General features: G+C 43.0%; 1 protein-coding gene across 3 annotated transcripts in view; it reads left to right on the forward strand.

Annotated features, from left to right (window-relative positions):
- Positions 1–18,869, forward strand: part of COL5A1 (collagen type V alpha 1 chain) — a 177,036-nt gene that overhangs the window by 149,887 nt on the left and 8,280 nt on the right. The window contains exons 49-64 of one of the 3 annotated variants that reach the window (XM_083722005.1): positions 80–133; positions 999–1,106; positions 2,014–2,067; positions 4,548–4,601; positions 5,031–5,084; positions 5,901–5,954; positions 6,063–6,170; positions 6,463–6,516; positions 8,579–8,632; positions 9,032–9,139; positions 10,011–10,064; positions 11,068–11,103; positions 11,606–11,659; positions 12,399–12,657; positions 13,386–13,498; positions 17,641–17,838. In XM_083722005.1, the coding sequence (XP_083578131.1) occupies positions 80–133; positions 999–1,106; positions 2,014–2,067; positions 4,548–4,601; positions 5,031–5,084; positions 5,901–5,954; positions 6,063–6,170; positions 6,463–6,516; positions 8,579–8,632; positions 9,032–9,139; positions 10,011–10,064; positions 11,068–11,103; positions 11,606–11,659; positions 12,399–12,657; positions 13,386–13,498; positions 17,641–17,838 (1,416 nt within the window). The remainder of the gene's footprint in view (positions 1–79; positions 134–998; positions 1,107–2,013; positions 2,068–4,547; positions 4,602–5,030; positions 5,085–5,900; positions 5,955–6,062; positions 6,171–6,462; positions 6,517–8,578; positions 8,633–9,031; positions 9,140–10,010; positions 10,065–11,067; positions 11,104–11,605; positions 11,660–12,398; positions 12,658–13,385; positions 13,499–17,640; positions 17,839–18,869) is intronic. The other 2 variants (XM_083722007.1, XM_083722006.1) reach the window with 2 other exon arrangements.

Consider the following 18,869-nt stretch of genomic DNA (forward strand, 5'->3'; position numbering starts at 1 on the left):
GGCTAGAGTACAGCTCTTCCCAATATCAAAAGCAAAGGGCATGGCTATATTTCATGGTCCTGACCTGCAATTTTTACAGGGTGAACCTGGAGAATCTGGAGAACCTGGCTTACCTGGAGACGGTGGACCCCCGGTAAGGCCTTTATCTTCTTATAAAAATGACTGTGTTTGGAAATAAGATGGTATGAAATGGTGCTGAGGTTTTGAAGTTGTCCTGTCTAAAGTTTTCAGTGTGAGGTTCATATAACCTCAATAGCAACCCAATCCACTTTTCTGCTATAGGCACAATAATGGGACATACAGGACATTACTATGTTACTGTAGAATAAGTAATTAATATAATCATAGAATTGTAGAATTGGAAGGGATCCCAGGGGTCATTTAGTCCAACCCTCTGCAGTGCAAGAATCCCAGTTAAAGAATCCCTAAGAGATAGTCACCCAGCCTCTGTGTAAAAACCTCCAGCAAACCAGAGTCCACATTAACTGAAAAGATAACTCATCAGTTATGTGTTGCCAAAGGCCAGGAGGACTCTGAAAAATATGCTGTTTGGTGGGATTTTACCTTACATGCAGATACTCAGGGTTGCCTCTCCATAGCACAATATCAGATTTGCCTTTCCTGATGGCCTTAACTACTCTGCCCACCTGATATTAAGTCCCAAATATACTGTGCTGCTTTTGTGGACTTCTGTTGTTTTTATTGTATTGATTTCTTCTATTTACTTTAATGAAGTCTTTTGCCGTGAGGAGAGGGAGTCTTTCAGAAAAAGAAGAAGCAATTACTACTTGTCTTTACTGAGGACCAAGGCATTTCTGATGGGGAGGGTTTTGGGAATAATAATAATAATAATAATAATAATAATAATAATAAAGATGCTGAGTTGAGGAGGATCCTTTTCATCATTTCCTTAGAAATTCTGTGTATTATCTTTAACTGAAGTGGCAAGTGTTTCAAGAAGTTTGTGAATAATGTGATCTCTTCTCTTCCATTTTCAGGGTCCTAAAGGCGAGAGAGGAGAAAAGGGAGAAGCGGGCCCCTCAGGTGCTGCTGGCCCCGCAGGACCCAAAGGTCCCCCGGGTGATGATGGACCCAAAGGTAGCCCTGTAAGTAGCCCCCACGTGGATTTCATAGGCCATGATCTCCAAAAGGAGGACAGCTTTCCCCATATCTACATAACTGACTGATCTTGGCCAATCAATAATTGGTTTGCAGTGTATTCTGGAACAATCACTCGTAAGGGTTGCTTTTGCTTCGGTTTCATTAATCAATTTTTTGATGAATCGAGTCTCAGTTTGCAAACTTGAGTGGTGGCCTCATGTTCTGATACCCTGTTTGAGTAACTGAAACCACAGCTGTTGCATGGAGCTGTGTGTGTCTCTGTACATCCTTGGATTGGCTCTAGATGTCTGTGGGTTGTATCCAGTGTTAGCCCAATGTTAGTAGGCCCATTAAAATCAGTGGGCTTAAGTGAGTAATTTCCATTGATTTTCAATTGACTGGCACCATTAACATAATACCTGTTTCACATTTGTAAGAAATCAGTCTTTCGGTATGGTAGCACCTACACTTTGGAACTCCCTGCCTATTGACATTGTTGTCATTCGCCATATGCTTTTTTGGCACCTGCTAGAAACATTTTTGTTTAGGCAAGACTGTCCAGAAACATTGAATGTTCATATGCGTTATAATCTGCTTTTAATTTATTGCTGATTTTATCATTTGAATGTAAACTCGGATGACTTTGTTGCTTTATTCTCTTTGTAAACCACTATGAGGATTTGTTAGTTTTTTAACGACCAAGTGGTGTATAAATTTTATGAAATAAATATAAATACATATTTTTAAATATTGTTAAAATGAATTAACAACTAAGATCTAATATTTGATACAACCCTGTGTGCTGCTGAATCAGGGGCTCATACTCTAGGCTGCAGTTTACATTCTTTGTAAGATGCCCACCCAGGAACTGTAGATTTACATGGTTTCATTCTATACATTTTTTTTTTGTAGGGTCCAGTTGGTTTTCCTGGTGATCCGGGACCTCCAGGCGAACCTGGTCCAGCCGTAAGTACCAATTATGAAGCTGTTAATTTGCATAACTTCCTCCTTCTGGTATCCTCTTTGAAATATGCCTCACAGTGCAATATTCAGAAGTAGGTCCCGGTGGGTTTGGTGGAACGGACTTTCTTGTAAGCGTGCATAGAATCAAAGACTTAACTCTCATTTTTACTCAACTGCCTCTGTAGCCTTACTGCAGGGGAGGGAAATGAAGGTCACAGAGGACATTTTCCCTTGTAATGAGCAGAGCAAGTAGTGGGGATGTGAGAAGCCATCATTTTCTGTTCTGCCATGTATCTGTTGAATGCAGTGCTGTTTCTGCTTCACTGCCGTTCGTCTTCCGCCAAAAAACAACATTATTTGCCTCACTGTGGCAAAATGTGTAATTTAAATAATCAATTATGTAATGGTCGTTACACTATTCCACCATGTGTATTTTAATACAAAGGAAAAACAATGCAAATGAGGAAAGGGATGTGGCCAATTGCGTATTATCTGTCCACGAAAAGCATAAAAATCATAGCATTTGGAAGGGAGCCAAAGCACTATCTAGTCCAACCCCCTGCAAAGCAACAACAGCAGTAGATTCTGATCATATTCTTTGGGCTGATTTCTGTCCTGGGTATGGAACAAATAAGCAAACATTGTAAGTTTCCACTCCTGCTGCCTTTTGCTTTGGAATTTTTCTGACATCTCTACTTGTGACTCATTTGAGTACAGACAACACTGTTCTGCCTTCATCCACCAAGCCTTGTTGCCAAATTCCACCCCACTTACTCAGGCAAAAAATGGTTTCATTTTCACCAGTGAAATCGTGGCGGGTTTATGATTCTGCATTTCATATTTACCCAAGCCTCTGTTATCTATCGTATCCTTTTAAAGGGATTATTTAATAAGATGTGCAAATATAACAAACGAGACATCAAACTAAGCATATCACCAAACTAAACACCATCAAAATGGACATAGAGGCAAAATGAGTAGAAACACAACAATAATAATATAAAAACCTGTAAAGAATGAGTAGCATAAAATATATCCCATGGTGGATTACAAGGCTTATATTTATGCAGTACATATCAAATATTCATGAACATTGCTGGATAAAATCAAATTTAGTAGGTAGGTGCCAGCCATGAGATTCTTTGGCCAAATCAATCACAAACAGCCACCCCAAAAGATTCAAAGTCTGAGGTGTCTACATCACCCCCTTGGGGGCAGTTTTTCAGAGATAAACATGACTTTTTTAAAACTGCAAGTCTAAAGAGAAATAAGATGTGTCCTTCTATCCTTGCGAGATCACTAGGTAGAGGTGGAATTAGTTGTGGTCAACAATTATCTTAAAACTAGGGTTTTCTGAATTCAAAACCCATTTCAACACTGAACACAATCAACCATTTTTAGGTTGCTGTCCAATAAACATACATGTATTTTATAATCTTTGCTTTTGCAATATATTTGCAAGATATGAAACTCTTCAAATAACCCTGGGAATCAAAGTGTGGTAACTGGAATGCTGAAAACTGCTAGATTCTTAACGCCCCTGCAAAGAACAATAGTTCCAGAATTCCTGGGTTGGGAGAATCAAGTCTTCTCTGTAGATATGACCATATCTCCATATCATTAACAAATGTCATATCTCCATATCATTAACAAATCTTCTCCATATCATTAACAAATGTCAAGCCAAGTCCCTCATCAATTGCCAATTAATGGATCCTGTTTCCATTTTTCTTGAAATTTTCTGGCATAGGTTGCAATATTTTATTTTTAATTAGTTTTTATTGAATTTTTTCAGATAAACAAAAAGCACATAATAACAAACAAGACACATACAACAAAGTTTGACTATAAGCATAGGTGCTGCTTATAAATGCACAGAAAGCAGGAAAAACCCAAACATTTGCTGTAGAAACAGCAATCTGGTAGACCAAGATATTTTTTAGATTTTAATCTAAAGACCAAATGTGTACAGTATAGGTATAACACCAGTCCATAATAGACAATGGAGATCTGCGGGGAAGACGGCTCCCCATTGTTTCAAAACAAATATAACAAATGGAGAGCAAATAACTGAGAAGAGTGTTTTGGATTTAAGCCCTCTAAGCTGCCTGTTATGCTCCATAACTTTTCCTGCAACTGCCAACAGCCATACCTTGTTCCACCATCCCTTTAGAGTACAATGGGAATAATGTCTCCAGTGCTGGACCAGTTCCAGCCTAGCCTAGCCATTGTTACAAGGTGGATTATTAGATTTTTATATAACAAATTTTGCATGGTTTACTGGAAAGAGTGATAACAGTGCAATTGTAAACAGAAGGAGAAGGAGATTGGGGTCTTTATTCAGTGGGGCTCCCCTTCTGGGGTGTGGTCTTCAGCAGTCACTCAGTCATAACAACCCTTGGTTTCCATATCCTGTGACTGCCTTCAAAGAACATGAGTTGGTGGATGGCAGAATATGAATCTATCTCTTGTCTTCTTTTCAGGGCCAAGATGGTCCACCAGGTGATAAAGGAGATGATGGAGAACCCGGTCAGACTGTGAGTAACCATTTCTGTGTCACATCTGTTTGTTAAAGACCAGATTTACCAGGTGTCAAGCATTTGCCCTCCTCCTCCCCAGAAGGAGATGGCGGTGGGGAGATGAGCCCAGCCTGCTGGGGTGAGGGCATGGGCAGGAAATCAAGGGGTACTTATCTCTCCCCTTCTCTGCCACTAGCATCTGATTCTCTCCCCTCCTCCCTGGTGATGGCCCCCCAAAACCCATTGGGTACCGCTGGTATTGTCCTGTCCCCATTTTGTGTTCCTGCCAGACCCATCCTCCTTCTGGCTCTGCCAGCTCCTGACACCTTTATAAGACAGCTAATGGCCTATCTTGGTTGGTTGCATGGAGTCAAACCATTTGGCGTCTTCCTGTATCATCTCAGAGGTGCAATGATGAACTGGCTCACATTCCTTTCATATATACAGGGCTCTCCTGGTCCAACTGGAGAACCAGGTCCTTCAGGTCCACCAGGGAAAAGGGTAAGTTATCGTTTTACGTGGTGTCCTCTAACCTCATGGCAAGGCTTATCAGAAATTTTCAGGGGAAGACCAGCAATGGTGGTGGGTGTCACAGAATCATAGAACTGTAGAGTTGGAAGGGACCTCAGTGATCCTCTTGTCCAATCCCCTATATGGGTCGTAATTCAAGAGTGACAATGTGAAGTTCAGTTCTATTGTTATTGTTGTTGCTGTTGTTAATGTGAACAGAGGCCATATCTGTTGCTCAGCCTGTGTATGGCAACAACAGAATCATACATGAGACTCTTCTGGGATGGGGAAGGCTTTCAGCCTTGTGAGCAACCCTTCTGGGGGGGGGGGACACCCAGCAGAGGTGGTAGGGGCCAAAGGCAAAAGTAGGCAGGGCAACATACATGACTTCCCTTTGCACATTAGGCTACATTCCAGCCACACACATAAGTGAGAGGTTTCTACACATAGAGGTTTCTACCCTTGACAAAGGCCTTCTGAAAGGGTCAGGTCTGGACCCAGCATCTGCTGTTCCAAAGTGTTAATTCCTCCATGGAGTGGATGTTGGTACCACCACTGAAAAAGCAGCTGCCATACTTCCATTGAACAAGACATGGGGGGGGGCGGGGGCGGAGAGAGAGAGAGAGCAGGGCCTTAGATACTGGATGAAACACACAGGGACATAGAGGCAAGGGGCTTACATATAAGGAGAATCATTGTATAATCAGAAGGGGCCCAAAGGGTTGTCCAGTCCCCTGCAATGCAGGAATCACAGGGAGTATATGGATCTGATTCTGTTTGTTTATCAACCTTCTTTATCTCTTTTAGGGCCCACCTGGGCCAGCGGGTCCTGAAGGCCGACAAGGAGAGAAAGGTGCCAAGGTAAAAAACGCAATTTTATTGAGGGCACAGAAGGTCAAATCCATGTTCAGCTTCAGCCTCTGTTTCCCTCCAACAACAGCTTGATTCTCTTTTACTTTTTCACCACAGGGTGAATCAGGCTTGGAGGGACCTCCTGGGAAAACGGGGCCTGTTGGCCCTCAGGGACCTCCAGGAAAGCCTGGTCCAGATGGACTTCGAGGGATCCCCGGCCCAGTGGTGAGTATTAAGAGCACAGAGGTCATCTATAGGAAAGCCTTCTGTTGTAAGAGAAGCAGGCCATTACATCAGCATCCTAGACTCTGTGCTGGCTCCCTGAAGTCAAAGCAGTATAAAAAACCATGAATGGGTTCTGCATCTTCAGAGGCTGCCGCATAACACAGGGGCATAGAAAGTTGCCATGTATCAAGAGAAACTCTCAGAGAAGCTCTGCATGGGCCTGAATTGAACTATGGAAATTGCTTTAAAAATTCAACAAATGAGTAAAAATGAGTAATCCTTTTTTTTGCAGGGTGAGCAAGGACTTCCCGGTGCTCCAGGCCCAGACGGACCTCCAGGACCACTGGTACGTCTGGAAGTTTTGCAGGATTTTTGTTATTTGTTTGCTTGCCAATAATGGGGATGGTTGTGGAAGTTCACTTCCACTCTGATTCCACCATATTCCTGGGATCTGCTGTATTTCCAAAATCAGGTGTCCTCATCTTGTAAAAGAAGTCTGCTTTGTAATGATGGACATTGCAGTCATAAACTGTATGCCAGCTTTTATCAAGCTGCTACCAGATATGTTGTTTCGGACTCCCAACTCCCATCAGGCCCAACCTGGCAAAGCTATTGCAGAAGCTTCTGGCTGCAGTCTTAGCTGCCCAGCATGCCTTTGAAATGAGGGGTGTATTCCCATTTGCAGTCAAAATGCAGCTTGGAATTCCACTCTCCTTTCTCGCATAACTTGTCTGTATTTTAAAAACCGTGTTTATCTGTGTGGAAGAAGCACCACTGTGGTTGGACTAAGTCTGCCAAAGACTCTCTTTATTAAGAAGAAGCAATTGCATTAGAGAAGACTTCCATCACCATCTCTTCTGAATTGTTAATTCAAGTGTTCTACCTATACACAGAGCTTAACACCTTTTCTAGGGATGACAAAGTTATCACAACCTGGTTAATAAGAAACCACAAGAAACAAGTTACACAGGAAAAACAGCATTCTGTCCTTCCTTCATTCTGACTCTTCTTACACTTGAACAGAGATGTGGGCTTAAGATAAAAGCAGGCTCAAGCCTGTTACAGGTCCAGATCCTTGCACACCCCAAACCCATACTTTCTGCTTTAACATGTATGTTGCTAGAGCTGGGTGGTGGCAAGAAAGTTTGCATCTGAGAATATTATGAGATTCCAAAGATTCCAAATGTAAATTATGAGATTTACATTTTTGAAAACATGAGTATAAGTAGATGAGTTGGATCTGGATGGGGGAGAAATTTGATTCAGGTCATATTTAAGGGCAAACCTATTTCCTTTGTACTGTTGCACCCCCATCTCTGAGTGATGCGAGATTTCAGGGGTTCCAAGCTCTTGCCAGGGTTTGTGTTTCCTTTTGGAATGAAGCACAGAGGAGACTATGGTGTCTTTATAATATATGGTTTATTTTCATTTATACAACCTGAGCCTATGATGGAAGGGTTCAAAGCATTAACAACCCAAAGGGAGGGGCCCCACTCATATTTTATCTTGCACAGAGCCCCCTTTCCTTTGTTCTCTTGATTCATCACTGAGGTGACCACAACACAGGAATAATAATAATAATAATAATAATAATAATAATAATAATTTATTTATACCCTGCGCCCATCTGGCTGGGTTTCCCCAGCCACTCAATAAAACATCAAACATTAAAAACCTCCCTAAACAGGGCTGCCTTCAGATGTCTTCTAAAAGTCAGATAGTTTTTTATTTCCTGGACATCTGATGGGAAGGTGTTCCACAGGGTGGGCGCCACTACCAAGAAGACCCTCTGCCTGGTTCCCTGCAACCTCACTTCTCGCAGGGAGGGAACCGCCAGAAGGCCCTCAGAGCTGGACCTCAGTGTCCAGGCTAAACAATGGAGGTGGAGACTTTCCTTCAAGTATACTGAGCCGAGGCCATTTCGGAAGGCCGAGGCCAGGAAGCTAACCTGGCTTATATTTTAATACTTGCTAGATCCAGGAATTAGAAGGAACTGCATACAGCCTACTTCCTCCCCCACCCTCAAACTCATAACAGCACTTTGCAAAACAATTTGAGAACTGAAACACAACCCTCCTTCGACGTTTTCCAGCTAAGTAATGTGTATAAAAAGGCAAATGCTAGTATAAATTATCCCTATAAATGCATGCATTAGTGAAATTGGCATGTGTATATCAGGAAAGATTTGCACCTAATGTTTTCATGAGAACTTTCTATAGAAATCACAAATTGATGTGGAAATAATGGAGAACCAAACTAAAGACTGCAAAAATAAGAAACCAGAATCTGACATATTCACCCCTCCTTCATAACTTCCATCTAAAACAAGTTTAAGATCTTGATTATCTAAAGGAAAGTTTATGGTGTGGTGCTATTTATTTATAGTATGTTCCTCTTTCTTTCTTAAGGGACCGCCTGGTTTACCTGGCTTGAAAGGAGATTCTGGTCCAAAGGGAGAAAAGGTGAGTGGCCTGATTTTGGACTAGACTTGCAAGTGTACTTTTGATGATAAAGAGTTAATTCCTCACTTCAGGCCTAACAGCACTGTGACACACGGGTCCCAGTCTAACCCTCTAAGCATTAGGCCATGCCAGCTCACTAGTCCACAAGATTTGCTTACATCTCTTTTTTAAAAAAATAATGGTTTTTTAAGATGCTTTAAATTGTTCAGTACTTCAATTAATTAATTAATTGATCTATTTTAATGAGATTATTTTATCACTGATTCATTTCCTGTCCTGGGCTCCTTGGAGAGGAAGGGGTTGGATATAAATTTGATTAATGTGTTAAATTTAATAAATAAGCTTTTCTTTACCTTCACACGCTTGAGATTTTGAAATGCATCATTTGATCTTTCCTAGGGTCATCCAGGTCTGATTGGTCTGATTGGGCCCCCTGGTGAGCAAGGTGAAAAGGGAGACCGAGGCCTTCCAGGCCCTCAAGGAGGATCGGGGCCAAAAGGAGAACAGGTGAGCACCCAGGAGCTTGATGGGAAATTTCCTTTCTCATTCTTATGTCTTCCGTTCAATCAGCAAGACTGATTTCTAAGTGGTGACTGGGAGAGAAAATTGATTTTTGCTTGTGTTTTAATGAGAAGCTACCTAATTTGCACTACTCATACAAATACACTGTGCAGCTATCCTTCAAATTTCCACATTCCTATATTTTGCAATGCACTTCTCAAACCAAAGAACCTGTACAAGAAATGCATTTGTGGGGGGAATGTGAGAACCTATTAGTAAAAATAGCATATAAAAATATGTTATATATGGAGAAATTGCTGTCAAACTGTTACTCATTTGGGGTAGAGTGTGTGGAAAATCATGCTAAGATGCTTATGAAATTTAAATTAATAAAATTGCTAGATTGGATTGAGAAAACATAGTTTGTCACAGATGTGGGGAGTCTGTTGTTGGATGTTGCCAGACTCCTATCCCATTAGCCCCAGTCAACGTGGCCAATGACAATGGATGAATGACTTTGTAGTTTAGCAACGTCTGCAGGCCGGAGGTTCCCTACACCTGGTCAATTGTAATGATGATAGCATTAACTTACTTTAATGCTATCAATCAACCAAAGAAATTTATGGGGAAATATTTTGGAATGATAAATATGCAACATAACATAAAACCATACATTCCTTCTAATTTACTGTATCCCTTTAAATATTCACGAGTACTTCTGTATTGTATAATAATTAATTAGTTTGATTAAATCTTTAAATATTTTTAAACATCCAAATTTAGAATTGGCTCCTCCAAAGCTTGTTGTTAACAACAGATACTTTCTGAATTCCTCTTGAATAAACATTGATTTTGCTGTGTGGGTTTCTTTCTATAGGGTATAACAGGTCCGTCTGGTCCAATTGGGCCTCCTGGTCCTCCAGGTTTACCGGTACGTAGCAAGTTCTCAAAGATCCTTATTCCCAAAACGATGATGCAAATGAGTCACTTGTGCATAAGAGAGGCGAGCTATTCAGTAAATACCCTGGTAGGCTACATGTCATTGTGACCTGTTGTGGGTTCAACAAGAAAATGGGAGGCCTGGAAACTACCAGAAACATCCTGTTGCACCAGATCTTTCTCAGATTCTACTGATCAATCCCTAGAATTGACTGACCCTCTTCTATATAGAAGAGCAGCTTTCTAGGGTTTCAAGCAGAGGATATTCCCCCCCTACCTAGAGATCTTCGGATAGAACCTGGCATATTTAGCATGCAAAGCAGATGCACTAAAACATGAGCTATGGCCCATCCCGGAGCATACCTAGGAGTTGGCTGGATTGGCCCCCGAATAGAATGAATGGACATGACTAACTTTGGAACATAAATTTCTATGATTCTATGATACTCTGAGTAAAATGTAGGTGGGATACAACCCATAGTAACTCTGGGATTTCTTTTTTTAATGTTAAACAGATGTTTCAAAATATTGCTTGGGGGCTTCATAGAATCATAGAATTGTAGAGCTGGAAAGGACTCCAAGGGTCATCTAATCCAAACCCCTGCAATGCAGGAATCTCTCAAATAAAGCATCCATGACAGATGACCATCCAGCCTCTGCTTAAAAACCTCCAGTGAAGAAGAGTCCATTGCCTTCTGAGGGTGTCCTTTCCACTGTTGAAGATCTCTTACTGTCAGAAAATTCTACCTAATGTTCAGTTGGAATCTCCTTTCTTGTAACTTGAATCCATTGGCTCGTGTCACCCTTTGGAGCAGGAGAAAACAAGCTTGCTCCATCTTCCATATTTGAGGAGAGATGAATGTATCCCTAGCACATTCATTTGAAACCTGTAATAGTGTTTGGGTTTTAAATCAGTAGCTTACATTAATGTGAGTGATAATTTGTGTATGTGTGTGAATCTACTAACTGTTGGTTTGACTCTCTCCATGGTCTAGGGTCCTCCTGGTCCAAAAGGTGCTAAAGGATCATCGGTAAGTCAAACCTATGCAACTGAGAACATTAATTTGGTGGAGTCATACCAAAGTCACATTTTGGTCTCCCATCTTGATTCAAAATGGCACCTGGCGTCTGAACATCAAAGAAGATCCCTGCCCAAGGAACCCCTGAATTGAGTTTGGCAATGATATCTTGAGAAGCATCCAAACCTTCGCCAAAAAATGTGCAAAGTCACACCAAAGTTGTTTTCTGGGCTACCATCTTGAATCAAAATGGCTCTCTGCATCCAAACATTGATGAAAACTGCCACCCCTATTTCGGGAATCCTTGTATTAAGAGGTGGCCTTACCTGGTTCTTTTACACTCAGAAGGCTATCTTTGTTCATCATGTAGCTGCTCCCATATAAAGGACTTGGGGTCAGAGGGTTGGCCCACAGCAAATAGGAGTTATCCCTTGATGACAAGCCTCTGATCTGTGGCTGTCTGTATTGCCCACCTAACTAACATGTGCTGGTTTCTGTTTCTTTGTCTTTCTAGGGTCCAACAGGTCCAAAAGGGGAAACTGGTCACCCTGGGCCACCAGGGCCTCCTGTAAGTACTGGTCACCATGTCCTTTGTGGTTTTGGAACACCTCTCCCCTTTTTATTGGAAATATTTACAGGTAGCTTTTTCATAAACAAACAACAAAGTGGTTTACACCAAAATGACATAGGACCATACAGGTAATACCAGGAAAGTTAAAAGCAGACATCAGTTAACCATTGTGGAAGGATCTGTTCTTATCTGCCTGCAGAGGCCTGGGAGAATAACAAATGTTTTCATCGGGCATTTAAAAGTTGGTATAGAAGGCTCCTGTTGAAACTCCAGTGGCATAAAGTTCCACTGGACTGGGCCAATGACACTAAAGGCTTAGTTTCTCTTTGTTGTCAAACAAGCCTCCCCAACTCAGGGGATGACTAACAATCCTCCTCCAGATAATTTCATTGTTCAACATCGAATATAAAGGCTCAGGCAATCTCTGAGGTACCCTGGATGTTAGTTGTTCAAGGCTTTGTAAATTAATTCAAGGACCTTGAACCTGCCTTGGTAGAGATGGGCAGCCAGTAAATATGCTTTAACAGTAGTTCCCATGTTATCAGCGAGATACCCCCATCAGCAATCTGGATACCACATTCTGCACCAGCTGGAGCTTCCAAACCAGGCCCAAGGGCAGTCCCTTGAAGAGCAGCTTACAGTAGCCCATCCTTGATGTTTCCCCTTCCCTACATGTTGTCTTTCTCTGTCTTCAGCACCAGTTAAACCATGTCACTCTACTTCTTCCTTGCCCCAGGGTCCTCCAGGGGAAGTGATCCAACCACTTCCCATCCAGTCCTCCAAGAGGACCCGGCGGAACATTGACGCCAGCCAGTTGGTCAACGAAGGCAATGCTGACAACTACATGGACTACGCTGACGGCATGGAGGAGATCTTTGGCTCCTTGAACTCTCTAAAACTGGAAATTGAGCAGATGAAGCACCCGCTGGGCACTCAGCACAACCCAGCTCGCACCTGCAAAGATCTGCAACTCTGTCATCCAGATTTCCCAGACGGTATGGATGGGCATCAGTGGATATGCAGGAAGGGGAAGGAGGGTTCATCTGGGAACAAGAACAGTGTTGTACACATCTGCAATTTCTACATGCCTCAGATAGGGATGCCTCAGATAGACCTTAATTCGGTAGCTGGGATTCCTGCATTGCTGGGATTGCTGCAGGTATTCAGACTAGTTGACCCATGGGGTCCCTTCCACCTCTACAACTCTTGAGTCTAAAGCTGATTCCGTCAAATTCACACTTTCTGAAAAAATAGGTGAATCAAAAATTTGCACTTACCCAAATTTCATGATGCAGTTCTCCAATCAACCAGTGTTTCATAAAATGCATAGCTTAGGGGAAAGTGCATAAAAAGTGAGGATATTAGTGAAAATAACATACAAATACAAATAACCTTTAGGGAAATCTCTTGCAAAAATGTATTTGTTAGTGAAAACTGCACATAAGCATTTGTTGCATAAAATTGGTTTATTAGGAGAAATTCACTCCAAAATGCTGGTGGATTTTCATGAGGATTCTTTTTAAGAGAGATTGCAAATTGCTACTTAGAAAACAAAACAGATCCTTCCATCCCTAGTCCCTTTTTATTGTTGCGAAAACAAATTGGTGTCATATAGTAGGATTTTCACAAACATAGGAATGTGTTAGATGATTAAATTGTAGGATTTGTATCAACTCTTCCTGTCTTCCTTCCTCCCCTCAAAAAAACATGGTCCCAACTCCAGGTGAATACTGGGTAGATCCTAATCAAGGTTGTTCCAGGGATTCCTTCAAAGTTTACTGTAATTTCACCGCTGGTGGGGAGACCTGCATCTTCCCAGATAAGAAGTCAGAAGGGGTAAGTGATTCTTGTGAGCTTTTTCTCTTACTTACTTACTTACTTACAGTGGTGCCTCGCTAGACGAAATTAATCCGTTCCGCGATTCTCTTCGTCTAGCGGTTTTTTCGTCTTGCGAAGCAAGCCCATTGACAGCTTAGCGGATTAGCGCTACAGCTGTCAAGCGGCTTCCAGCGATCAGCTGTTAAGCGGCTTATCAGCGGAACAGCTGATAAGCGGCTTAGCAGCTTAGGAAAAGGGCAAAAAAGCAAAAAAAAGCCGCCGGGGGACGCAAGATTTTTTCGTCTTGTGAAGCAACCCCATAGGGAAATTCGTTTTGCGAAGCGCCTCCAAAACGGAAAAACCCTTTCGTCTAGCGGGTTTTTCGTCTTGCGAGGCGTTCGTCTTGCGGGGCACCACTGTACTTACTTACTTACTTACTTACTTTCTCACTAATCTGGGCATCCCTTTCACTTTCACGTTGGAAAGCAGGCAGAAAAACTGACCTGTCCATTGGATCCTTGATTTGGTTCTATAGGAAGCTTAAAATCATATAACTGTAGAGTTGGAAGGTCCCCCAAGGGTCATCTAGTCCAACCCCCTGCAATGCGGGGATCACAGCTAAAGAATCCCTGATAGGTGGCTATCCAACCACTGCTAAGAAACCTTCAATGAATGAGAGTCCACCACCTTATTTAGAACCAAGCGGCCCCTATCTTGTGCCTAATTGCACCCTAAAAAGCTACTCAGTTCCTAATAATGGCTTGATCTCCAGAACTATATTTGAAGTGAGAGGCCGTAGTTCAAAAGGCCTGTGTATAAATTATTGCGATAAAGAAAAAGTACTTGCTTATTCACAGTACATATTTTTTATAAGCCTAATAGCTCACTGTCCTGAAAGTAGCCTTGTCCCATGTTTGCATATAAAATGCAGGAAAAATGTAGCTGTGTTGCATTTCATAAAGAAATCATGAGAGCAGTTAATAGGCTGGGAGTGGAGAGATTATGTAGAACTGTATTAAGGAGGAACAGGAGACTTTGATATTTTTTTCCAGGGGGGTGTTATGAACATTTTAGGAAGGAAACATGATTTCCTTAATCATTACACTGTTCAGGATATAGTCAAAGCCCTCCAGGTCAGATCCTTTAAGATTATGCTTCAAAGAACTCCAGGCTTCAGGGCTCCATGGCAGAGCATCTCCTTTGCATGCAAAAGGTCCCAAGATCAGCCCCCACTTGCATCTCCAGCTAGGACTGGGAAAGACCCCTGTTCAAAATTCTGAAGAGCTTTTGGCAGTGCTAAGCTGGGTGGACCAATGGCCTGGCTCAGTAAAACCATATTTGATAGCCGTCTTCAACTATCTGAAGGGTTGCCATGTGGAAGATGGAGCCTGCTAGTTTTCTGCTGCTCCAGAAGGGAGGGCCTGAACCTATGGATTCAAATGACAAGAAAGGAGATTACAACTAAAAATTAGGAATAGCTTTCTGTCATTCAGTGGTGGAACAGACTCCGTCAGAAGGTGATGGCCTCTCCTTCCTTGGAGATTTTTAACATCCCGTGGTTGAATGGCCCTCTAACAAGGATTCTTTAGCTGTTATTCCTGCATTGCAGGGGGTTGGACTAGATGGCACTTGGGGTCCCTTTCAGTGCTACAATTCTATGTTTCCATGATTCTAAGATAGCTTCCTATATTCCTATTTAACTCAACTTTTTATTCAGAACTACAAGGACTAGAATCTTTGTTTTTAGGGGAAGGACCACAACTTAGTGATGAAGCATCTGTTTTGTATGCAGGAGGCCCCATGTTCAATCCCTGATGGCATCTACAAGTAGGAATGTCCTATGCCTGAAACCCTAGAGAGTCACTGCTGCCAGTCAGTGTAGGCAGTACTAAACTAGATGGACCAATGGATTTCTCTCAGTATAATGCAGCTTCCCGTGTTCCTTTTTCAACTCAACCCTTTCTTCAAAAGTATGAAGACTAGACTCCTACTTCATTTTTAAAGGAAGGGCTCAGTAGTAGACATATTATTTGCGTGCAAGAAGATTCTGGATTCAGTCTTCAGGTAGGGCTGGCAATGTCCTGTGCCCAAAGTCCCGGAGAGCCTCTGCCACTGCGTACTGGAAATACTGAGTCAGATGGACCAATGGTCTAACTCAGTAGAAGGCAACACCCTATTTCTTGTCTTTCCCTAAGGATGGAATTGCTTCCAATTTCCTCCTTCAGCTCTGTGCACTTTTCTTCACTTCTTCATGCGGCACAAACCGGTAGTTAAACTATGGAACTTGCTCCCACAGGAGACAGTGGTGGCCACTAACTTGGGTGGTTTTAAAAGAGGACAAATCCACGAAGGAGAGGGCTATTGATGGCTACTAACCACAATGGCTATGTTCTGCCTCCGCAGCTGGAGTCAGTAATGCTTCTGAGTACCAGTTGCTGAAAACCACAAGAGAGAAGAAGGCTCTTGTGCTTGGGTACTGATAGGTTCTCCTAATGGGCATCTGGTTGGCCACTGTGTGAAGATGATGCTGGACTAGATGAGCCACTAGCCTAATCCAGCAGGTTCTTTTGTTTTTATGACAACATGATGCTGGATTAGATGAGCCATTAGCCTCATTCCAGCAGCCTCATGTTCAAGGTAATCACCAACCTATGCAGTTAGCGAGTGGATTCTGTGGCATCATGGGTGCCCAAGAAATATGTCAAGGAACCATTGCTCTGAAAGATTCAACACTGGTGGCTCCTGTGATACAAACCAATTGGGCTGACCCTACATGTGCTCTTCATTGGTTCTGGGCTCAGAGTAGCAGTTTTGCCATTCCGACCATTTGCTTCCAAACCTTATTCAGCCACCTCCAACCTTCCTGGATAAATGGACCATTTACCCAGGAGAGTGATATTTCTGCTTGTTCTTTACTGGCAGGGCTTGCTGATGGTTGTAGCCCAACACCTCTCCAGAGGTTATACAGACCATTAACCCCAAAGTAATGAGAGTTGTCACCGGGGGCATAATTGTTTTACAGCCGTGCATTCGTAAGGGTTGAAAAGTTTGATCTTGAAGTCAAGCAGTTAACTTTCCAGTTCAGGAATTCTTCCAAGATAAAGAGAGAGAGAGAGCTCAGATTTGGCACCAGGTCACCTTGATTTTAAACAGAAAGGAGGAACGTAGCTGTCATGGTAACAAAAATACCTCTGGATGGGGGGAGTGGATTTGATCCGCTTATATTTCTAATGTGAACTTTTCAGAATTGCATTTCCGGAACCAAAACACCACTGTCCTTTGAAATCAACAGTTTTCTGAATTTTGCAATGCCGTTCTCCTACCTAACAGGGGGGAAAACATTTTTAAAATATATTTGCAGAAGAGGAGAACTGCTGTTGTGGTCACATCCTGCTTGCTAGCTTCTCCTAATGGGCACCTGGTTGGCCACTGTAAGAACAGGCTACTGGACTACTTGGGCCCCCTTTGGCCTCATCCAGGAGGGCTCTTTTTGTGTTTTCACCCTGCTATTGGAGGCAGTAATGCTTCTGAATACTAGTTGCTGGAAGCCACAGGAGAAAGTTGCTCTTCTGCTCAGGTCCTGCTTCCAAGGCTTCCCACTGGGACACCTGGGTGGCCATTGTTAGAATATGAGGTTGGACTAGATGAGCACCCTTTGGCTTGATCCAACAGCCAGGCTCTTCTTATTTTCTGTGTCAAGGGAGTGGGGAATCTGTGGCCCTCCAGGTGTTGCTGCACTACAGCTCCCATCATCTCCAACCGTGCTGGCTGGGGCTGATGGGAGTTGGAGTCCAACAACAACTGGAGGGCCACAGATTCCAAAATCCTATCTTATATTCCTCCCCCAGTGTCTGAGTTGATATGCCTCTGAATACCAGTTGACATTAATCTCAAGTGGGGGTAGTGTTACTGTTGTACTCGGTCCTGCTTGTGGGCTTCCCATTGGAGCACTTGGTTGGCTATTGTCATGAAAGGATGCTGCACTAGATGGACCCCTTTGGCCTGAACCAACAAGGATGTACTTATGTGTATTTTGGGGAGAAGTTGGAGATATTTCAATGTGAGTCTGTGCCCCTCCGAATATAACTCTTCTCTTTATTTTTCTCTCTCAACCCTTTTCCTTTTCTTCCTCCTCGCCACGCATCTTCTGCCACTTTCAGGCCAGGATTACCACATGGCCCAAGGAAAACCCAGGCTCCTGGTTCAGTGAATTCAAGCGTGGTAAACTGGTAAGGCACTCCCCCTTCTCACTTTCCAGTTTTGCTTTAAACGTGTCTCATATTTTGCAGAGCAAAATGGCTCGATGGCCCAAAGAGCAGCCGGCCACATGGTATAGTCATTTCAAGCGGGGGTCCCTGGTAAGTTGCTCAGCTTTTGGCACCCCACCATGCCTCTGACTGGGAGGAGACACGCCAGACACGCCCGCTTTTTGGTTATGGCCATCTCCTGAAAAACCTGCCCGCTCACACACTGCATGATGGACTAACCAGCACAAGCATTGGGGGGCTCTAAATGACTACAGAGGAACAGTTTAAGGAGGAGCTGGGGTGTATCTTTGCTTCATGCCTCCTCCGAGATCTGCCTGTCACCATCTGGCTGGCTAATATTAGCCACAAGTGGCTGGCTAGGGCACTGGCGCAGCACACATGCACCCAGACCCAATCCAAGGCCCCAACCTGGGTAACAGCTGACCTAGATGTGTCCCTGAATCAGTTCTAATTAGGATGTGTCTCCTTCCACGCTCCTGACAACACTGAAAGCACAGGAGGATCCAATAGCACTGGGGTCTGATTCCCCAGTGCCTTTAGCAGGGTTCACGTTGGTGTTCCCCTGCTGGGAATAGGTGTGTGCAGCTGACACAGTTTCTTTTCCACCCCACCCTGCAACGCCCCACTCCTGGGCTACTCCAGATTGCCTGATGCAACTGAGGGCAACCTAGGGCTGTCTCTACCTGACCTGGCCAAAGCCCAGATCTCAAATGAACTGATTTTGGATTTGGGCTTGGGCTGAATCTAGTGCAAAACTTTTACTCAGTTCTGCATAACTTAGACAAGTCTCAGGATTCAGCCTTTCATGGTTCTGAACTTGAAAGTCTGCAAATTCGAACTTGAGCCATTGATGGAGTGGGAGCAATAAAAAGATTTTACTGACTGCTGAAGCTCCAAATTCATTAGATTCCTTAATATGTTATTCATGGATACCTTTAACAAGGTACCAGTTAGTTTAATTAATTAAATGGGTTGGTTCCAGCTAAGTTGTATTCAGAGGACACCTACTGAACTGAACATACCCAAGTTAGTAATGCCAGTAGGTCTACTCAGAGCAGCCCTATGGAATATGAGAATCTGTTGGTTTTGGTTTAGATTCATCCCTTCAGTCTATGGCTCTC

This window comes from Podarcis gaigeae (assembly GCF_964106915.1).
Source record: "Podarcis gaigeae genome assembly, chromosome: Z".
NCBI classification, from domain to species: domain Eukaryota; kingdom Metazoa; phylum Chordata; class Lepidosauria; order Squamata; family Lacertidae; genus Podarcis; species Podarcis gaigeae.